The 20,013-nt window shown below is 45.0% G+C and overlaps 1 protein-coding gene across 2 annotated transcripts in view; it reads right to left on the minus strand.

Annotated features, from left to right (window-relative positions):
• LOC139236732 (lysine-specific demethylase 3A-like) overlaps positions 1-20,013 on the minus strand; it is a 112,174-nt gene that overhangs the window by 39,274 nt on the left and 52,887 nt on the right. For both annotated transcript variants that reach the window (XM_070866850.1, XM_070866852.1), the window contains 5 exons: positions 18,913-19,667; positions 16,351-16,552; positions 10,785-10,999; positions 2,149-2,301; positions 1,061-1,156 (listed from right to left, as the gene is read on the minus strand). In XM_070866850.1, the coding sequence (XP_070722951.1) occupies positions 1,061-1,156; positions 2,149-2,301; positions 10,785-10,999; positions 16,351-16,552; positions 18,913-19,667 (1,421 nt within the window). The remainder of the gene's footprint in view (positions 1-1,060; positions 1,157-2,148; positions 2,302-10,784; positions 11,000-16,350; positions 16,553-18,912; positions 19,668-20,013) is intronic.

Raw genomic sequence — 20,013 nt, forward strand, 5'->3', positions numbered from 1 at the left:
GCTGGATATACTGATGTAAAAACACAAACAGATGCAGTTAACAACGTTATTGTGGAATTTATTTAATAATTCCTTATAGCACATTTCTATGAATTCCAATTATATTTCAGTGCAGGACTTCAACCATTAGCAACACAAAGGCTCAACTACGCACTGCAGACACGATACCTTTTGTGAGGTTACTACTGCTACTTCAGAATCCACTTCTGGGGAAAAATGAGTGAGTCACTCGGTGCAAGGAGTGGCAGGATAGGGTGAAGAGAACTCAAATCCTGGACAATTGGCTTTTCAGAGGGGGATCATTAGAATTCATCAACAACACATTAGAACGTGCAATGGTCAAACCTTCATGATCTACCAAGCAATCAAAAAAAGTGACATTTTCAGCTAGGCTACACATTCCCATTTCAGATGCTTCTCTGCCATAACATGATGGGCCGAAATGGCCTCCTTTCATGCTATAAATTTCTATGATTCTATGAACATTTCTGACATGGCAGGATCATTGTAATGGGAATGGCAGCAAGACAGCTCAGTCACACATTCAAGTGCATGACTTATTTTTTATGCAACTTTTACTGCCAATTTTTTAAACTCTTGCTGAGGTACAGTTCCACAAGCCCTCCAGCATCTCATCCTTGCAGCAATCCTTCAAGCGCGAGTCTAGACAGCAAGAATAAGCCGACGATTTAACATGGATGACATATCAGTCAGATCCAGTCCTTACTTGATGCCCGCACATGCATGGGACTCACTGGGTAACAAATCAGGAGCAGCTAGCTTGGCCAATTTTCCCCACCCTAACCCAGGCACTGAAATCAACAGTAGCGAATCTCATGGAGAACAGCAAACTCGGTGCAAATCTTGCGCTCCAAATGCCCAACATTAATAGATGTATCGTACAATGCCAGATACTGGCTTGATGTAAACCAGTGTTATTCAAAGGTTTTTTTTCAAATCACCTGTTAAGAGCATCGTGACCGAGTGACTTTTCTATAAAGAAAAACAAATCAATCAATTTTCATAATTATGCAAACCTGCTGAACAAACTACTGCTTACCTGATCCGGGAATAATCTGTGTGGGCATCAGCTTCTCTGGTTCATGCACATGGCCGTTAGCACATTTCAACCAAGAAAATATCTCCTCTTTGCTGTCTGTGTGTCAAGGAGGTGGGGGAAGATGGAAAAGATTAAGAAGCACTACAATCAACAATGTGTTGATAGCTCTCCAGTGGCATAAACGCAAACACACATACACCCACCCGGTTAGTTATTGACTAAATGCACACAATGACTTACATGAAAGATGAGCAAAAGGGAATCAGCAGCAGTCCTGAAGTGCAAAACTGCCATGACATGACGGCAGAGCAGTGACGCTCTTGTACAGCCCATTACAACAGTGACTATGCTTCAAAAAGTATTTCATTGGCTGTAAAGCACGTTGGGATAGCCTGAGGTCATGAAAGGCACTGTATAAATCCAAGTCTTTCATGGACCATTTGGGACCCACATCCCCACCCCGACCTGATCAGAACTGGTGCCCCAGGCATCTCTGGGACCTCGGCCCTGTCAGCTGCGGATGGAGCTGGGATACGGCACTCGACTCTCTTCTTGAGTTCCGACTAAACCAGAGGAATGTTATTTGGAATCAGGGCAATCCCAGCAGCCGAGCACAGATAAACTCCAGGTTGCGACACCTTGAAGTCAGGAGTTTATCATACGGGGAAGAGGCTGGGCACGGACATGTGTTACAGCACTGTGGCACAGCATCGCCAAGAGCATGCAGAAATCAAGCGCAGGCAACGGAAAGAACGTGTGGCAAGTCTGTCCCACCCTCCCTTACCCTCAATGACTGTATGTCCCACCTGTGACAGGGACTGTGGCTCTCGTATTGGACTGTTCAGCCACTTAAGGACTCATTCTAAGAATGGAAGCAAGTCTTCCTCGATTCCGAGGGACTGCCTATGATGATGATGATGGCAGCATGTTGGATCATTCCAGACAGCAACACTCAAACAAGTCCTCGCTACTCGAGACCATTGTGGCCACAGACACAATGAAGAATACTGCACTAATACAGGTGCATGAACCTGTAGAAGATGAGATTGATTTAAAGACTTCCACCCAGTTCAGATCCCCCAGCTCACCTTGCTGCGCGTTGTTTTTCTTCATCTTGTAGCAGTCGAGACACACCCCGAAGCCACACTTGGGACACACCCAGTGGATGTTGAATAGGGTTGTTTCGCAGGCATCGCACATTTCTCGAATACCTCGGACCGCTCGCTTCCAGGCAATTTTTTCTAAAAAGGGCAAGTACAGGCAAACTGGAACTACAAGATCCTTTTCCCTTCTGGTTAATACTATTTCAACAACAACAACTTGGCATTTATATAGAACCTTTAACGTAGTAAAATATCCCAAGGCGCATCACAGGAGTGTTATCAAACATAATTTGACACTGAGCCACAGAAGGAGAAATTAGGGCAGATGATCAAAAGCTTGGTCAAAGAGGTAGGTTTTAAGGAGCATCTTAAAAAAAAAAGAGGAAACAGTGGTGGAGAGGTTTAAGGGAGGGAAGTCCAGAGCTTGGGGCCCAGGCAGCTGAAGACGTGGCTTCCAATGGTACAGTGATTATAATTGGGGAGGTGGCCAGAATTGGAGGAGCGCAGTTATCTCGGAAGGTTGTAAAGCTGAAGGAAATTAGAGATAGAGAGGGGCTAGAGGTTTGAAAATAAGGAAGAGATTTTAAAATCGAGACGTTGCTTAACCCAGAGCCAATGTAGGTCAGCGAGCACAGGGGTGATGGGTGAACGGGACTTGGTGCGAGTTAGGACACGGTTAGTTTTGGATGACCTTAAGTTTATGGAGGATATAGGGGAAATTTATGAGAATGTTGCCAAGACTGAGAATTTTAGCTAGGAGGAAAGATTGGATCAGGTGGGGTTGTTTTCTTTGGAACAGAGGAGGCTGAGGGGAGGACTTAAAATTATGAGGTATATAAAGTTATGAGGGCCCTAGATAGAGTGGATAGGAAGCGTCTATTCCCCTTAGCAGAGAGGTCAATGACCAGATAACCAGGGTGCATAGATTTAAAGTAATTGGTAGAAGGATTACAGGGGAGTTGAGGAGAACATTTTTCACCCAGAGGGTGGTGGGGATTTGGAGCTCACTGCCTGAATGGGTGGAAGAGGCCAAAATCCACATTGCATTTAAAAAGTACTTGAATATGCACTTGAAGTGCTGTAACGTACAAGGTTGCAGACCAAGAGCTGGAAAGTGGGATAGGCTGGAGACACAATGGGCCAAGTGGCCTTTGTCTATGCCATACATTTCTATGATTCTAAGATGCGAGGCCAGCCAGGAGTGCGTAGGAAGACTCACATCTAGGAGGTAACAAAGAATGACTAAACAGCAAAAAAGCAATAAAGAAAGGAAAGATAGATTACGAAGGTAAACTTGCGCAAAACATAAAAACAGATCGTAAAAGCTTTTACAGATATATAAAACGGAAAAGAGTGACTAAAGTAAATGTTGGTCCCTTAGAAGATGAGAAGGGGGATGTAATAATGGGAAATGTGGAAATGGCTGAGACTTTAAACAATTATTTTGCTTCGGTCTTCACAGTGGAAGACACAAAAACCATGCCAAAAATTGCTGGTCACAGGAATGTGGGAAGGGAGGACCCTGAGACAATCACTATCACTAGTGAGGTAGTGCTGGACAGGCAAATGGGACTCAAGGTAGACAAGTCCCCTGGTCCTGATGAAATGCATCCCAGGGTATTAAAAGAGATGGCGGAACTTATAGCAGATGCATTCGTTATAATCTACCAAAATTCTCTGGACTCTGGGGAGGTACCAGTGGATTGGAAAGCAGCTAATGTAATGCCTCGGTTTAAAAAAGGGGGCAGACAAAAGGCAGGTAACTATAGGCCAGTTAGTTTAACATCTGTAGTGGGGAAAATGCTTGAAGCTATCATTAAGGAAGAAATAGCGGGACATCTAGATAGGAATAGTGCAATCAAGCAGACGCAGCATGGATTCATGAAGGGGAAATCATGTTTAACTAATTTACTGGAATTCTTTGAGGATATAACGAGCATGGTGGATAGAGGTGTACCGATGGATGTGGTGTAGTTAGATTTCCAAAAGGCATTCGATAAGGTGCCACACAAAAGGTTACTGCGGAAGATAGAGGTACGTGGAGTCAGAGGAAATGTATTAGCATGGATAGAGAATTGGCTGGCAAACAGAAAGCAGAGAGTCGGGATAAATGGGTCCTTTTCGGGTTGGAAATCGGTGGTTAGTGGTGTGCCACAGGGATCGGTGCTGGGACCACAACTGTTTACAATATACATAGATGACCTGAAAGAGGGGACAAAGTGTAGTGTAACAAAATTTGCAGATAACACAGATTAGTGGGAAAGCGGGTTGTGTAGAGGACACAGAGCGGCTGCAAAGAGCTTTAGATAGGTTAAGCGAATGGGCTAAGGTTTGGCAGATGGAATACAATGTTGGAAAGTGTGAGGTCATCCACCTTGGGAAAAAAGAAACAGTAAAAGGGAATATTATTTGAATGGGGAGAAATTACAACATGCTGTGGTGCAGAGGGACCTGGGGGTCCTTGTGCATGAATCCCAAAAAGTTAGTTTGCAGGTGCAGCAGGTAATCAGGAAGGCGAATGGAATGTTGGCCTTCATTGCGAGAGGGATGGAGTACAAAAGAAGGGAGGTCCTGCTGCACTGTATAGGGTATTGGTAAGGCCCAACCTGGAGTACTGCGTGCAGTTTTGGTCACCTTACTTAAGGAAGGATATACTAGCTTTGGAGGGGTTACAGAGACGATTCACTAGGCTGATTCCGGAGATGAGGGGGTTACCTTATGATGATAGATTGAGTAGACTGGGTCTTTACTCGTTGGAGTTCAGAAGGATGAGGGGTGATCTTATAGAAACATTTAAAATAATGAAAGGGATAGACAAGATAGAGGTGGAGAGGTTGTTTCCACTGGTCAGGGAGACTAGAACTAGGGGGCACAGCCTCAAAATACAGGGGAGCCTATTTAAAACCGAGTTGAGAAGGAATTGCTTCTCCCAGAGGGTTGTGAATCTGTGGAATTCTCTGCCCAAGGAAGCAGTTGAGGCTAGCTCATTGAATGTATTCAAGTCACAGATAGATAGATTTTTAACCAATAAGGGAATTAAGGGTTACGGGGAGCGGGTGGGTAAGTGGAGCTGAGTCCACGGCCAGATCAGCCATGATCTTATTGAATGGCGGAGCAGGCTCGAGGGGCTAGATGGCCTACTCCTGTTCCTAATTCTTATGTTCTTATGTTCTTATTAAATAGACGAGGGTTTCAGCAGCAGATGAGCTGAGGCGGGAGGGGGGGGGGGGGGGGGAAGTTGGGCAATGTTAGAGGTAGAAATAGGCGGTCATAGTGATAGTGCGGACATGTGGTCGGAAGCTCATCTCGGGGTCAAATACGACACCAAGGTTGAGAACAGTCTGATTCAGGTCTGACAGTTGCCAGGGAGAGGGATGGAATCAGTAGCTAGGGAATGGAGTTTGTGGCGGGGACTGAAGACAATGGCTTTGGTCTTCCCAGTATTTATAGTTGGGAGGAAATATCTCCTCATCCAGTACTGGAAGTCAGACACAAAGTATGACAATGTAGAGACAATGGACAACAATTGAAAGGAGCTCGAACAGAACATGCTATGTTTTTAAAACCAAACCATCAAAGGCGGCGATTCGGAAAGTGATCTTCTCGCATTAGTTTTAAAAAATACTACAGTTCAACAGAAATCACTCAATATTTAAAAAAAAAGACACAAATGGGGGCAGCAATTTAATTTTGTCCCAATTCCATTTAGTTATAGTTAGTGAAACAAGACCTTGGAATCGACTTAACTCCTTTCAACTCTAAGACACACAAACCGATTCCAATAATACAAAATTATTGTTTCTCTCCAAGTTTTGAATTCTCACTCAGCAACACCCTTTTGCCTTTATTGGACACACTCCTTTTCACGCAGGACATCACTGTGGTTCAGGAATCCCAGTAGATGTCTTGTGTGTTTGTTTCAAAGCGTTTCATGGTCACTTTATCGAGGTTTTGAGAACATTTTTAAAAAGGATGATTGTGAGACTCGGGGCTTTGTGTCACAAGTGACTCACAAAACGGAACCTTTCTTCATCTGAATCAGATCTGGAGAGAAAAATGTGATCCAGGACTTATAAACGCTGCATTATCGAAAGACACAAAAAAATAAATGTTGGATTTGGACTGCAGAACCAAATGAAAGGAGGACTGCCTCAGGCCAACCATACAGATCAGCCATGATCTAATTGAATGCCAGTTCAGGCTTGAGGGGCTGACTGGCCTCCTGGTCCCATTTTCTTCCACATTCCCTAGTCTCACTATATTCCGATCCGTCTTTCCTGGATCCAAAGTGGATGAACTCACACTTCCCTGCATTAAACTCCATTTGCTGCAGTTTTGCCCACTCACTTAATCTGTCTGTGTCGCTTTGTAACTTCTTGCTCCCATCTGCACAATTTGCCGTGCCACCTAATTTGGTGTGATCTGTAAACTTTCATATACATCTCTCTATACCTTCATCCAAGTCATCAATATATATGGTGAAAAGCTGAGCACAGATCTCTGAAGACCACCACTTAGCACAGCCTGCCAATCAGAGAATGTTTCCTTTATCCCAGCCTCCAATCTCTCAACCAATTACACACCCTTATCCCAAGGTTACCTCCTATTCCATTGTCTTTCATTTTTGCTAATAATTTTGTGTGGAACCTTATTAAATGCCTCCTGGAAGTCCCTATAGACAACATCCATACACAATCCAGCACGTTAATAACCGCCTCAAAAATATTAACTAGAATAGTTAAACATGACCAATCCTTCACACATCCATGCTGATATATGTCAAGTCACTGTCTATGATGACAAGATTCCAGAGACATCACCACAACTGATGTTAAACGGACATATCTGTAAGTTACCTGGTTTCTCTCTTCCTCCCTTCTTAAATAATGGAGTCATATTTGCAATTTTACAATCCAAAAAGGCACAATTCCTGAATCTAGAGGTCGTTGGAAAAATTCAGATTAATGCAGCTACAATTTCCTCACCTATTTCTTTTAATATCCTGGGGCGGAAACCATCTGGTCCTGGAAATTTGTCTTATCTTGAATTCCATTATTTTCTCCATTACCATTATTTTTTTTTAAAAACTTAAATTAAATCCAATACATTTCCCACATTTACTTATTTTTAATATCCCTTATACCGCTGGTTATTTTATCCTCTTCCTCTACGGTGAAGACAGATAAAAATTAACAAGTCTGACGTCAACCCTTTTAGTATCATTCGCCAGTCTATCCTAGCCAATTCATCGAAGTTACCTTTCTGCAGCACTTTGCAATTTTTCTCCATTTATATAACTTGCTCTTCAATTTTTTTCTGCCAAAGTGCATAATCTCACACTTTCCAACATTATATTCCATCTGCCAAATTTTTGCCCACTCACTTAGCCTGGCCAAGTCCTTTTGCAGATTTTGCGTGTCCTCCTCACACATTGCTTTTCCTCCTATCTTTGTATCGTCAGCAAATTTGGCTACGTTACAATCTATATTAACGACTTGGATGAAGGAACTGAGTGTAAATAGTTGGGGTCCCAGCACTGATCCCTGCGGCACCCCACTAGTTACTGATTGCCAACCCGAGAATGAACCATTTATCCTGACTCTCTGTTTTCTGTTAGTTAGCCAATCCTCTATCCATGCTCATAGATTACCCCCAACCCTGTGAACTTTTATCTTGCGCAGTAACTTGTTAAAACGCCTTCTGGAAGTCCAAATACACATCCACTGGTTCCCCTTTATCCACCCTGTTCGTTACATCCTCAAAGAATTCCAGCAAGTTTGTCAAACATGACTTCCCCTTCATATATCCATGCCGACTCTACCTGACTGAATTATGCTTTTCCAAACGTCCTGCTACTGCTTCTTTAATAATGGACTCCAACATTTTCCCAACTAGAGGTTAGGCTAACTGGCCTATAGTTTCCTGCTTTTTATCTGCCTCCTTTTTTAAATAGGGGCGTTACATTTGCAGTTTTCCAATCTGCTAGGAACCTCCCCAGAATCCAGGAAGTTTTGGTAAATTACAACCAATACATCCACTATCCCTGCTGCTACTTCACTTAAGACCCTAGGATGCAAGCCATCAGGTCCAGGGGATTTATCTGCCTTTAGTCCCAATATCTTACTGAGTACCACTCCTTAGTGATTGTGATTGTGTTTGTGTTAAGTTCCTCCCCGCTATAGCCTCTTGACTATCCACTGTTGGGATATTTTTAGTGTCCTCTACCATAAAGACCGATACAAAATATTTGTTCAGAGTTTCTGCGATCTCCATGTTCCCAATCACTAATTCCCCGGTCTTGTCCTCCAAGGGACCAACATTTACTTGAGCCATTCTTTTCCTTTTTTGGGTCTTACACAAAATGAAGTTATGCCAATCTGCTCTTTTCTAAATGTAAAAATTGCCACGGTGTCCATGACGCCACATATACATTTGCTCGTGTCAACCATACTCCTTAATTGCTGATCTCAGCACCAGATGCAGCGGTTGGTGTAACTCTGTACGTTGCAAATTCTGCACAGAGCAAATTATCTGCGGACAGAAGAAACATCCTTGCAGAGCCAAGTAACATATTCTAATTCCATGGTTTCTTAGATAACAATTCTAAAAATTAAAGCTAACAATTCAGATTAAAAGCCGACCATTACATTGCCACATTACATAGAAACATAGAAAATAGGTGCAGGAGTAGGCCATTCAGCCCTTCTAGCCTGCACCGCCATTCAATGAGTTCATGGCTGAACATGCAACTTCAGTACCCACTTCCTGCTTTCCCGCCATACCCCTTGATCCCCCTAGTAGCAAGGACTTCATCTAACTCCCTTTTGAATATATTTAGTGAATTGGCCTGAACTACTTTCTGTGGTAGAGAATTCCACAGGTTCACCACTCTCTGGGTGAAGAAGTTTCTCCTCATCTCGGTCCTAAATGGCTTACCCCTTATCCTTAGACTGTGACCCCTGGATCTGGACTTCCCCAACATTGGGAACATTCTTCCTGCATCTAACCTGTCTAAACCCGTCAGAATTTTAAACATTTCTATGAGGTCCCCTCTCATTCTTCTGAACTCCAGTGAATACAAGCCCAGTTGATCCAGTCTTTCTTGATAGATCAGTCCCACCATCCCAGGAATGAGTATGGTGAATCTTCGCTGCACTCCCTCAATAGCAAGAATGTCCTTCCTCAAGTTAGGAGACCAAAACTGTACACAATACTCCAGGTGTGGCCTCACCAAGGCCCTGTACAACTGTAGCAACACCTCCCTGTCCCTGTACTCAAATCCCCTCGCTATGAAGGCCAACATGCCATTTGCTTTCTTAACCGCCTGCTGTACCTGCATGCCAACCTTCAATGACTGATGTACCATGACACCCAGGTCTCGTTGCACCTCCCCTTTTCCTAATCTGTCACCATTCAGATAATAGTCTGTCTCTCTGTTTTTACCACCAAAGTGGATAACATTTATCCACATAATACTTCATGTGCCATGCATTTGCCCACTCACCTAACCTATCCAAGTCACTCTGCAGCCTCATAGCATCCTGCTCACACTGCCACCCAACTTAATGTCATCCGCAAATTTGGAGATACTACATTTAAGCCCCTCGTCTAAATCATTAATGTACAATGTAAGCAGCTGGGGCCCCAGCACAGAACCTTGCGGTACCCCACTAGTCACTGCCTGCCATTTTGAAAGGTACCTTTTACTCCTACTCTTTGCTTCCTGTCCTCCTCCTCTTCCCCCTCCCCCTCCGTCGTTTCGGCTACCGCTAAAGGTTCGTCACCATCCTCCGCCTGCTGCACGACATGCAAACCGTGATACTGACCAATGGCTCCATTGCAGACCCAATCCATGTCCGGACAGGGGTCAAGCAGGGCTGCGTCATCGCACCAACCCTCTTCTCAATCTTCCTCGCTGCAATGCTCCACCTCACACTCAACAAGCTCCCCGCTGGAGTGGAACTAAACTACAGAACCAGTGGGAACATGTTCAACCTTCGTCGTCTCCAGGCCAAATCCAAGACCGTCCCAACCTCTGTCGTCGAACTACACTACGCGGACGACGCTTGCGTTTTCGCACATTCTGAGTCTGAACTCTGAGTCATTGTCAACATCTTCACACTGAAGCGTATGAAAGCATGGGCCTTGCACTAAACATCCGTAAGACAAAGGTCCACCACCAACCTGACTCCGCCACACAGCACTGCCCCCCAGTCATCAAGATCCACGGCGCGGCCCTGGACAACGTGGACCACTTTCCATTGTTGGCAAGGGCAGACATCAAAGCTGCAGTATGATGATGATCTGTGTGTAACATATCCTCTCGCTTCCTCTAGTGAATGTAACCTTTTTAAACTAACTTAATAAGTTTTGGATTCAGCAAGTGGAATGGATGTCCGTGTTAGAGACGGAACACTTTCCCAGCTTACGCATCCAGGATTACCATCAACCATTCTGAAGTCAGTTGCAACACTTGTTGAAAGGCGGCTAAAGTTCTATTACAGCGCCCAAATAATTCAACCCCAACTGCTGGCGTTGCCAGCGACACCCACATCCCAGGAACGAATAAAAAACAATTGATGCAAAATTTAAAAACAGTAAACAATGTTAGAAATACTTACTGCAGGGCTCCACTAACTTTAGTGCTTCTTTTTCGGACAAAACCAATTGGCAAAAGTGGTCTCCGATATTAGCCAGAATATACTTGGAAGTGTCCAGATCCAAACCTTCAACGTTGGCTTCAGAAGGCATCCACAGGTGCAAGGCTTCTGGGTCACATTGGTTTGGAGAGAGGAATCCTTCTGCGCGCAGTACTCCATGTTTGTTAAAATGCAACCTAGAATGGCAGGTTATTAAAAGTTATTGAGCTGCCAAGTTGCATTAGGAAGTAGTATAGTTTACAATGAGAGCCTTCAACCAGACCATTTGTGGGAAGAATGAAATCTTTGCAAATGTTCAAACAAATCATAGAATCATATAGCACGGAAGGAGGCCATTTGGCCCATCGTGCCTGTGCCGGCTTTCTGAAAGAGCTACCAATTAGTCTCACTCCCCTGCTCCTTTCCCATAGCCCTGCAACTTTTTCCTTCAATGATATATCCAGTTCCATTTTGAAAGTTGAATCTGTTGCCACCGCCCTTTCAGGCAGTGCACTTTTAGAGTGGAAGCAAGTCTTCCTCGATTTCGAGGGACTGCCTATGATGATGATGATGCAGCAGTGCATTCCAGATTATAACTCGCTGAGTAAAAACAGTTCTCATTTATCCCCAATTTATTTTAAAATCAAATTTTAAACACAGAAATACTAAAACTGAATATTGAAAAAAAAATCACATTGAATTAGGAGACCACCGTTCTACGTCTAAAACTAAGTCAATGGATGGCTTTTACCGATATATAAAACGGAAAAGAGTGACTAAAGTAAATGTTGGTCCCTTAGAAGATGAGAAGGGGAATTTAATAATGGGAAATGTGGAAATGGCTGAGTCCTTAAACAACTATTTTGATTCGGTCTTCACAGTGGAAGACACAAAAACTATGCCAAAAATTGCTGGTCACGGGAATGTGGGAAGGGAGGACCTTGAGATAATCACTATCACTAGGGGGGTAGTGCTGGACAGGCTAATGGGACTCAAGGTAGACAAGTCCCCTGGTCCTGATGAAATGCATCCCAGGGTATTAAAAGAGATGGCGGAAGTTATAGCAGATGCATTCGTTATAATCTACCAAAATTCTCTGGACTCTGGGGAGGTACCAAAGGATTGGAAAGCAGCTAATGTAACGCCTCTGTTTAAAAAAGGGGGCAGACAAATGGCAGGTAACTATAGGCCGGTTAGTTTAACATCTGTAGTGGGGAAAATGCTTGAAGCTATCATTAAACAAGAAATAGCGGGACATCTAGATAGGAACAGTGCAATCAAGCAGACGCAACATGGATTCATGAAGGGGAAATCATGTTTAACTAATTTACTGGAATTCTTTGAGGATATAACGAGCATGGTGGATAGAGGCGTACCGATGGATGTAATGTATTTAGATTTCCAAAAGGCATTCGATAAGGTGCCACACAAAAGGTTACTGCAGAAGATAAAGGTACGCGGAGTCAGAGGAAATGTATTAGCATGGATCAAGAATTGGCTGGCTAACAGAAAGCAGAGAATCGGGATAAATGGGTCCTTTTCGGGTTGGAAATCTGTGGTTAGTGGTGTGCCACAGGGATCGGTGCTGGGACCACAACTGTTTACAATATACATAGATGACCTGGAAGAGGGGACAGAGTGTAGTGTAACAAAATTTCAGCGAATGGGCTAAGGTTTGGCAGATGGAATACAAGGTCGGAAAATGTGAGGTCATCCACCTTGGGGGGAAAAAAAAAAACAGTAAAAGGGAATATTATTTGAATGGGGAGAAATTACAACATGCTGTGGTGCAGAGGGACCTGGGGGTCCTTGTGCATGAATCCAAAAAGTTAGTTTGCAGGTGCAGCAGGTAATCAGGAAGGCGAGAGGGATAGTCCTGCTGCAACTGTACAGGGTATTGGTGAGGCCGCACCTGGAGTACTGCGTGCAGTTTTGGTCACCTTACTTAAGGAAGGATATACTAGCTTTGGAGGGGGTACAGAGACGAATCACTAGGCTGATTCCGGAGATGAGGGGGTTACCTTATGATGATCGATTGAGTAGACTGGGTCTTTACTCGTTGGAGTTCAGAAGGATGAGGGGTGATCTTATAGAAACATTTAGAATAATGAAAGGGATAGACAAGATAGAGGCAGAGAGGTTGTTTCCACTGGTCAGGGAGACTAGAACTAGGGGGGGGCACAGCCTCAAAATACAGGGGAGCCAATTTAAAACCGAGTTGAGAAGGAATTGCTTCTCCCAGAGGGTTGTGAATCTGTGGAATTCTCTGCCCAAGGAAGCAGTTGAGGCTAGCTCATTGAATGTATTCAAATCACAGATAGATAGATTTTTAACTAATAAAGGAATTAAGGGTTATGGGGAGCGGACAGGAAAGTGGAACTGAGTCCACGGCCAGATCAGCCATGATCTTATTGAATGGCGGAGCAGGCTCAAGGGGCTAGATGGCCTACTCCTGTTCCTAATTCCTATGTTCTTGTGTAGAAGCCAAAAGTGCTGACTTTTGGCTGAAAATACACAGATTTTAAAGTTTGTGGAGGATGGGGGAATTATTCTTCTAAAGAACAGGACGCACTCACCACAGATTACCTTCCATTGGAAACAGCCCACCACCAGCAGGAGTGCGGCCAATTTAAATGGGTCCAAGACTGTCGTTGGAGCCCTGCTCTTAAAAGCGGTGACATTGTTCTAACAGGACCTTACCCAAGTGGTCACTCTTCATGCGGACAGGCTATTTGGGGGGGGGGGGGGGGGGGGGGGGGGAGACGACAATATCCACTTCATTGTGATGCCTCCTATCGTTAAGATCTGTACATAAACTTTCCATCGTGGTCAATGTACAGTGACCAGGAGCCAATTATGGTACCTACGGCTCCCCCATCTAAGATCAGATGATGCAACAGGGAACAGGGAGTAAACCTGGGATCTTGTTGCCTTGAATTCCCTCCCTAAACTTCTCTGCCTCTCTCTCCTCCTTCAAGACACTCCTTAAAACCTACCTCTTTGAACAAGTCTTTGGATTGGCAAGATGGAGCTCAGCATCAAAGTTTGTTTGACAACACTCCAGTGATGCGCCTTGGGTCATTTTGTTACATTAAAGACCCTAAATGCAAATTATTATTCTTGTTGTTCTAAGCAATTTGTTTTCTCACATCAGATGGCGAAACAAGAAACACCATACCTATTATGGTGGGAATGATTCTATTGTGCGAGACCAGCAGCAGATGATACTCTCGAGAGGCACTGTAGTTGCTTTGGTTGACAGGGCTGCTGGCAAATGCCTGACTGGGGAAGGAGTCAGGGGCACTGCTTTATAAGCAGTTAAAGGCATAAGAATATAAAAAGGGAAGGTGGCTCAACCGTGGCTAACAAGGGAATTAGGAAAAGTGTTAAATCCAAGGAAGAGGCATATAAATTGGCCAGAAAAAGCAGCAAACCTGAGGACTGGGAGAAATTGAGAATTCAGCAGAGGAGGACTAAGGGTTTAATTAGGAGGGGGAAAATAGAGTATGAGAGTAAGCTTGCAGGGAACATAAAAACTGACTGCAAAAGCTTCTATAGATATGTGAAGAGAAAAAGATTACTGAAGACTAATGTAGGTCCCTTGCAGTCAGAATCAGGGGAATTCATAATGGTGAACAAAGAAATGGTAGACCAATTGAACAAATACTTTGGTTCTGTCTTCACTAAGGAAGACACGAATAACCTCCCGAAAATACTAGAGGACCGAGGGTCCAGCGAGAAGGGGGAACTGAGGAAATTCTTATTAGGCGGGAAATGTTGTTAGGGAAATTGAAGGGACTGAAGGCCAATAAATCCCCAGGGCCTGATAGTCTGCATCCCAGAGTACTTAAGTGGCTCTAGAAATAGTAGATGCATTGGTGGTCATTTTCCAACATTCCATGGACTCTGGATCAGTTCCTATGGATTGGAGGGTAGCTAATGTAACCCCACTTTTTAAAAAAGGAGGGAGAGAGAAAACAGGGAATTATAGACTGGTTAGCCTGACATCAGTAGTGAGGAAAATGTTGGAATCAATCATTAAGGATGAAATAGCAGCACATTTGCTAAGCAGTGACAGGATCAGACCAAGTCAGCATGGATTTATGAAAGGGAAATCATGCTTGACAAATCTTCTGGAGTTTTTTGAAGATGTAACTAGTAGAGTGGATAAGGGAGAACCAGTGGATGTGGTGTATTTGGACTTTCAAAAGGCTTTTGACAAGGTCCCACACAAGAGATTAGTGTGCAAAATTAAAGCACATGGTATTGGGGGTGATGTATTGACATGGATAGAGAAATGGTTGGCAGACAGGAAGCAAAGAGTGGGAATAAACGGGTCCTTTTAAGAATGGCAGGCAGTGACTAGTGGGGTGCCGCAGGGTTCAGCGCTGGGACCCCAGCTATTTACAATATACATTAATGATTTAGACGAAGAAATTGAATGTAGTATCTCCAAGTTTGCAGATGACACTAATCTGGGTAACAGTGCGAACTGCGAGGAGGATGCTAGGAGGCTGCAGGGGGACCTGGACAGGTTAGGTGAATGTGCAAATGCATGGCAGATGCAGTATAATGTGGATAATTGTGAGGTTATCCACTTTGGTGGCAAAAACAGGAAGGCAGATTATCTGAATGGTGACAGATTAGTAAAAAGGGAGGTGCAACGAGACCTGGGTGTCATGGTACATCAGTCATTGAAGGTAGGCATGCAGGTACAGCAGGCAGTAAAGAAAGCAAATGGCATGTTGGCCTTCATAGCGAGGGGATATGAGTACAGGGGCGGGGAGGTGTTACTGCAGTTGTACAGGGCCTTGGTGAAACCACACCTTGAGTGTTGTGTGCAGTTTTGGTCTCCTCCTTGCTATTATGGGAGTGCAGCGAAGGTTCACCAGGCTGATTCCTGGGATGGCAGGACTGACATATGAAGAAAGAGTGGATCGACTAGGCTTATATTCACTGGAATTTAGAAGAAGAATGAGAGGGGATCTCATAGAAACATATAAAATTCTGACGGGATTGGACAGGTTAGATGCAGGAAGAATGTTCCCGACGTTGGGGAAGTCCAGAACCAGGGGTCATAGTCGAAGGATAAGGGGTAAGCCATTTAGGACTGAGATGAGGAGAAACTTCTTCACTCAAGAGAATTGTGAACCTGTGGAATTCTCTGCCATAGAAAGTTGTTGAGGCCAATTCTTTAGATATATTCAAAAGGGAGTTAGATGTGGCCCTTGCAGCTAAAGGGATCAAGGGGTATGGAGAGAAAGCAGGAATGGGGTACTGAAGTTGCATGATCAGCCATGATCATGTTGAATAGTGGTGCAGGCTCGAAGGGCCGAATGGCCTACTCTTGTACTTATTTTCTATGTTTCTATATAAATGCAAGTGTTTTTTGTTGTCTGGCTCACTGCCAAATTGTCAGGGGCGCTGATGTACAGTTCAACACGCAGCGAGAAACACACTTGGATCGAGTCCATTGGTCAATACAATGAAGCAATAAAATGTAGAGAGATTGTACATCCTTCGGTTCGTTAGAAAAGCTAATACTCACTTTCTGAAATGGAAGAACCTGCAGAAGACAGTGGAGTCGCTCTCATCTCTGTATCGGTGGTAACTGGCCAGGCGACACTCTCTGCACTTGTGCAGGTGGGGAGCAACGTTAATGCAGGAGCCGTCTTGCAGAAAGGACTCGCCACTCTGCTGCAAAGCCCGGACTTTATGCGCATCATTCAGCACCGACTGAGAGACACCGGCTATAAAACACAGCAACATCTGTGAGCACTTCCGTAAACAAGTGGGAACTGCAGGATTTCACTGCCCCTGCAGACCGGAGCTGTCTTACGCACCCAAGCAGTCGACCAGCCAAATACAGATTACAGCGAACGTTAATGCTCCTTTGGCCCCGCGGACATAGTCTCTGGAATCAGCCGGGACAATGTAGCTGTACACTGCCATCATCTCCTCTCTCCCCCACCATCAGAAAATGCCAGTTCTACCCCTAATTCCTCAGAGAAGCTGCTAGAATCCTCTAACCCCACCCCATCAGCAAGCTGCCTGTCAGAGTCCCAAATGTGCAGGCAGCTCACTATGAATATTAAATCATACCCATGAATATAAGAATTAGGAGCAGTAGGTGGCCATACTGTCCTTCAATAAGATCATGGCTGATCCTCGACATCAACTCCACTTTCCCATCCGATACCCATATCTCTTGGTTCCCCTAGAGTCCAAAAATCTATCTATCTTAGCTTTGAATATACTCAACGACTGAGCATCCATAGCCCTCTGGGGTTGAGAACTCTAAAGTTTCATAACCTTCCCAAGTGAAGAAATTCCTCCTCACCTCAGTCTTAAATGGCCAACCCCTTATCCTGAGACTGTGCCCCCTAGTTCGAGACTCTCCAGCCAGGGCATACAACTTATCATTTACACTGTCAATCCCCCTCAGAATCTTGTATGTTTCAATGAGATAACAGTGCTTCAGCCGGTCACCCCAAGTAAACTGTCTGTTGCCCACTCGATGCCTACAGCCCAGGAGTGCCGCCTGAACAATTTAAAAGTCAAACCAGAGTACGGGCTATCTGATAAAAGCTGGGGAAGATCAGCCGGGCTCACCCGCTGGCTCAGTGAAGTACCGGCCTGAGCCGCATGAACCATGAACCTCCCAGCTCTCAACTCCGCCAGGGTTAAATGAGCTGACTGTAGCTGGATGGTGGAAAGATGCTATAATTGTCCTCGGGAGCAATTGATTACTGATGGTAAGGAAAATAAACACCAGGGAGACGAAATTCACTCCAGCCGGAAACGGGTCGCACCGACCGTTTTTGGTGTGTTTCGGCCGCCGCCGCCATCTTGTGAAATTCAGCTCGGATGTTCCCCTGCCCCCCCGCGTGGGTCAGAAGTCGGTCCACGCCGGGGGGGGGGGGGGGGGGGAGGGCGCAGGGACCAGTTGTGGAGACCGGACAGAGTCTCCGCTGCTATCAATCAGCAGCGCTGGGCTGGTGTCATCATCGTGCTGACGCGTCACCACATCTCTCCCCTTCAGCTAACGGGGAAGGCCGTTGCGAGCTCTGCAGCTTTTTAAAGTTCAGTCCATTGGGCCACCAGGGAGGTTTCGGCCAGGCCAGTGACCTGGCACCCAAGAGGGGGTGGCACGCTGCCTGTTGGTGGCCCGGCCGAACTCGGTGGCATAATTATCAGGTCGACCAGGCAGTCGGCCGACAAAAAAAAAGATGGCAGCCACGGCAGTGCGCCCTCCCCTTTAATGGAGTCTGAACTGCCATTTTACACACCGTGCAAACACAGTGCACCGACAGAAAAAACTGTCAGGGCACCGAGCAAAAGATTTTCTCTGGTGAATTTTGCTTGTGGGGGCAGGACATCGGCGGTGCGGCTTTGATGACGCACTTAGGAAGGTTCAGCAGCAGCGGGGTATGCTTTATCGGGAGGCTAAATTTCGGCCCCAGGGCTCCTAATAACCAGTGGTTTTGGATTTAAAATGTGCTTCTAAAAGGAGGTCCAATACGGACAATCTGATTTGGCTGCAAAACTGCCCACAAGGTGATAGCCTATCATGGACCAGACCAGGGATTTGTGGGGAACCACTTCCAAACAGACATTACCAGGGATCCCCTGGCAAATATTGACAATGACAGGATACTTGATCAAATTCTCAAAGACCAGATCAGCTGCCCAAATGTAAAAAATTGCTACCATTGTAGAAAACGTATCTTTCTATTTTTGCTCCTCCATTAATCAACAGCAGCATGTTGATTAACGGATATATAAAGAGCACAGAAAGCTGATCTTGTGGTCCAGCTCGGGTCCAGGAACCCCAGTATGATAGGTGTACAGCTCCGACTGTAGGTTGAGGAAAGGGCACCCAAGTGACAGACCGGAATGCTGGAAAAATAAAACAAAAGCTTGTTTCAAATGCAGAGGGCAGCTAACACACAGAAGTGAAAGACAGCTTAATGTTCACACTGGGTCCTCAATTAAGATTGAAAGCCTGAAACGGTTAACCTAGCTATCTATCCATGCTGAGCATTTCAGATTTCCAGCATTCACAAATGTATCTGAAACTTATTTTACCTGACCAAATGAATGTGCTCACCTCTGTCTCTTCGTCCTTTGAACAGAACGTTTCTCAATGGATCCTCTCCTTCCCCTTTACATTTCGGACCAAGAGCCCAGGTCTTGTGGAACGACGGGTCCCTCAAACCTTTCGGGGTCAGGGGCTCGAGCCCTAGCTCTGAACTCTCTCCCGACGAGCAGCTCAAGTCACTCGTCGTACTCTCCGCGTCACTTTCATTTCCGTCGATATTCAGCTGAGAACACCCCTGCGGAGTCTTGCCGTGATTTGCCTCCATGTGCTCGGGGAGGTCCAAAGAGGTAGCAGCACGCTGACTACACGCACTAGCTGGAAGACCACTGGGCGGATTAAATATTTGTGATAAATGGGACTGGTTAGCACTCACTGCACCGGCTTGAGCGTCTACAATGGGAAGCACTGCCTCGCAGTCAGAAGGATCGGTTGTCAGAATGCCTCCAACGTTCTCCCGATAAAGAGATTTCCTTTTCTCACATCTTTCCAGAAGTCCGTTGCTCGGAGGCTGAAACAGCGCTGCTGACTGTGGAGACGTCACAAGGCCGGCGGTACAATTACTGGAAAATCCTGGCCAAGACTCGTACTTGTTAAAACCACCAGCTTCTGAATAGCTTCCCTCTGAAAGAGATTTATGCTGACCGTCCAAAAATAATTGCGACGCATTCGATTCTAGGCAGATGGAGTTAGCATTGCTGTTGCTTACTGGAGTACACTGCCTTTCACTCAATACTTGAACTCCCATTCTCTGCTGCTCAATAGTCCTAAAAAAAACAAAACTGACTGTGAAATATCCTCCAACCTGCTAGACTGATGAAACTCAACAGACTGGGCCCTATAGCACACTTTCATTCATGTGGCTTCAATGATTATTTACACAATTTCAATTTCCTCATAAATGAGGGGAGAAAAAATGGAAGAGAAAGTAATCGGAATTAAAGAAAGAAAGAATGCGTTTAAAGATACTGATATACTAGTGGCGCTAGCTAGAGACCAGTCCCCGTTTGGAATGGTGGAGAGCTTCCACCTCCCGATCATGCCTTCTTTGTACAACTCCTTCGATAGAGAGAATACTGTGCTTACATGCAAGTCTACAGCTCTGCTCGCTTA

Source organism: Pristiophorus japonicus, chromosome 2 (genome assembly GCF_044704955.1).
Source record: "Pristiophorus japonicus isolate sPriJap1 chromosome 2, sPriJap1.hap1, whole genome shotgun sequence".
NCBI lineage: Eukaryota > Metazoa > Chordata > Chondrichthyes > Pristiophoridae > Pristiophorus > Pristiophorus japonicus.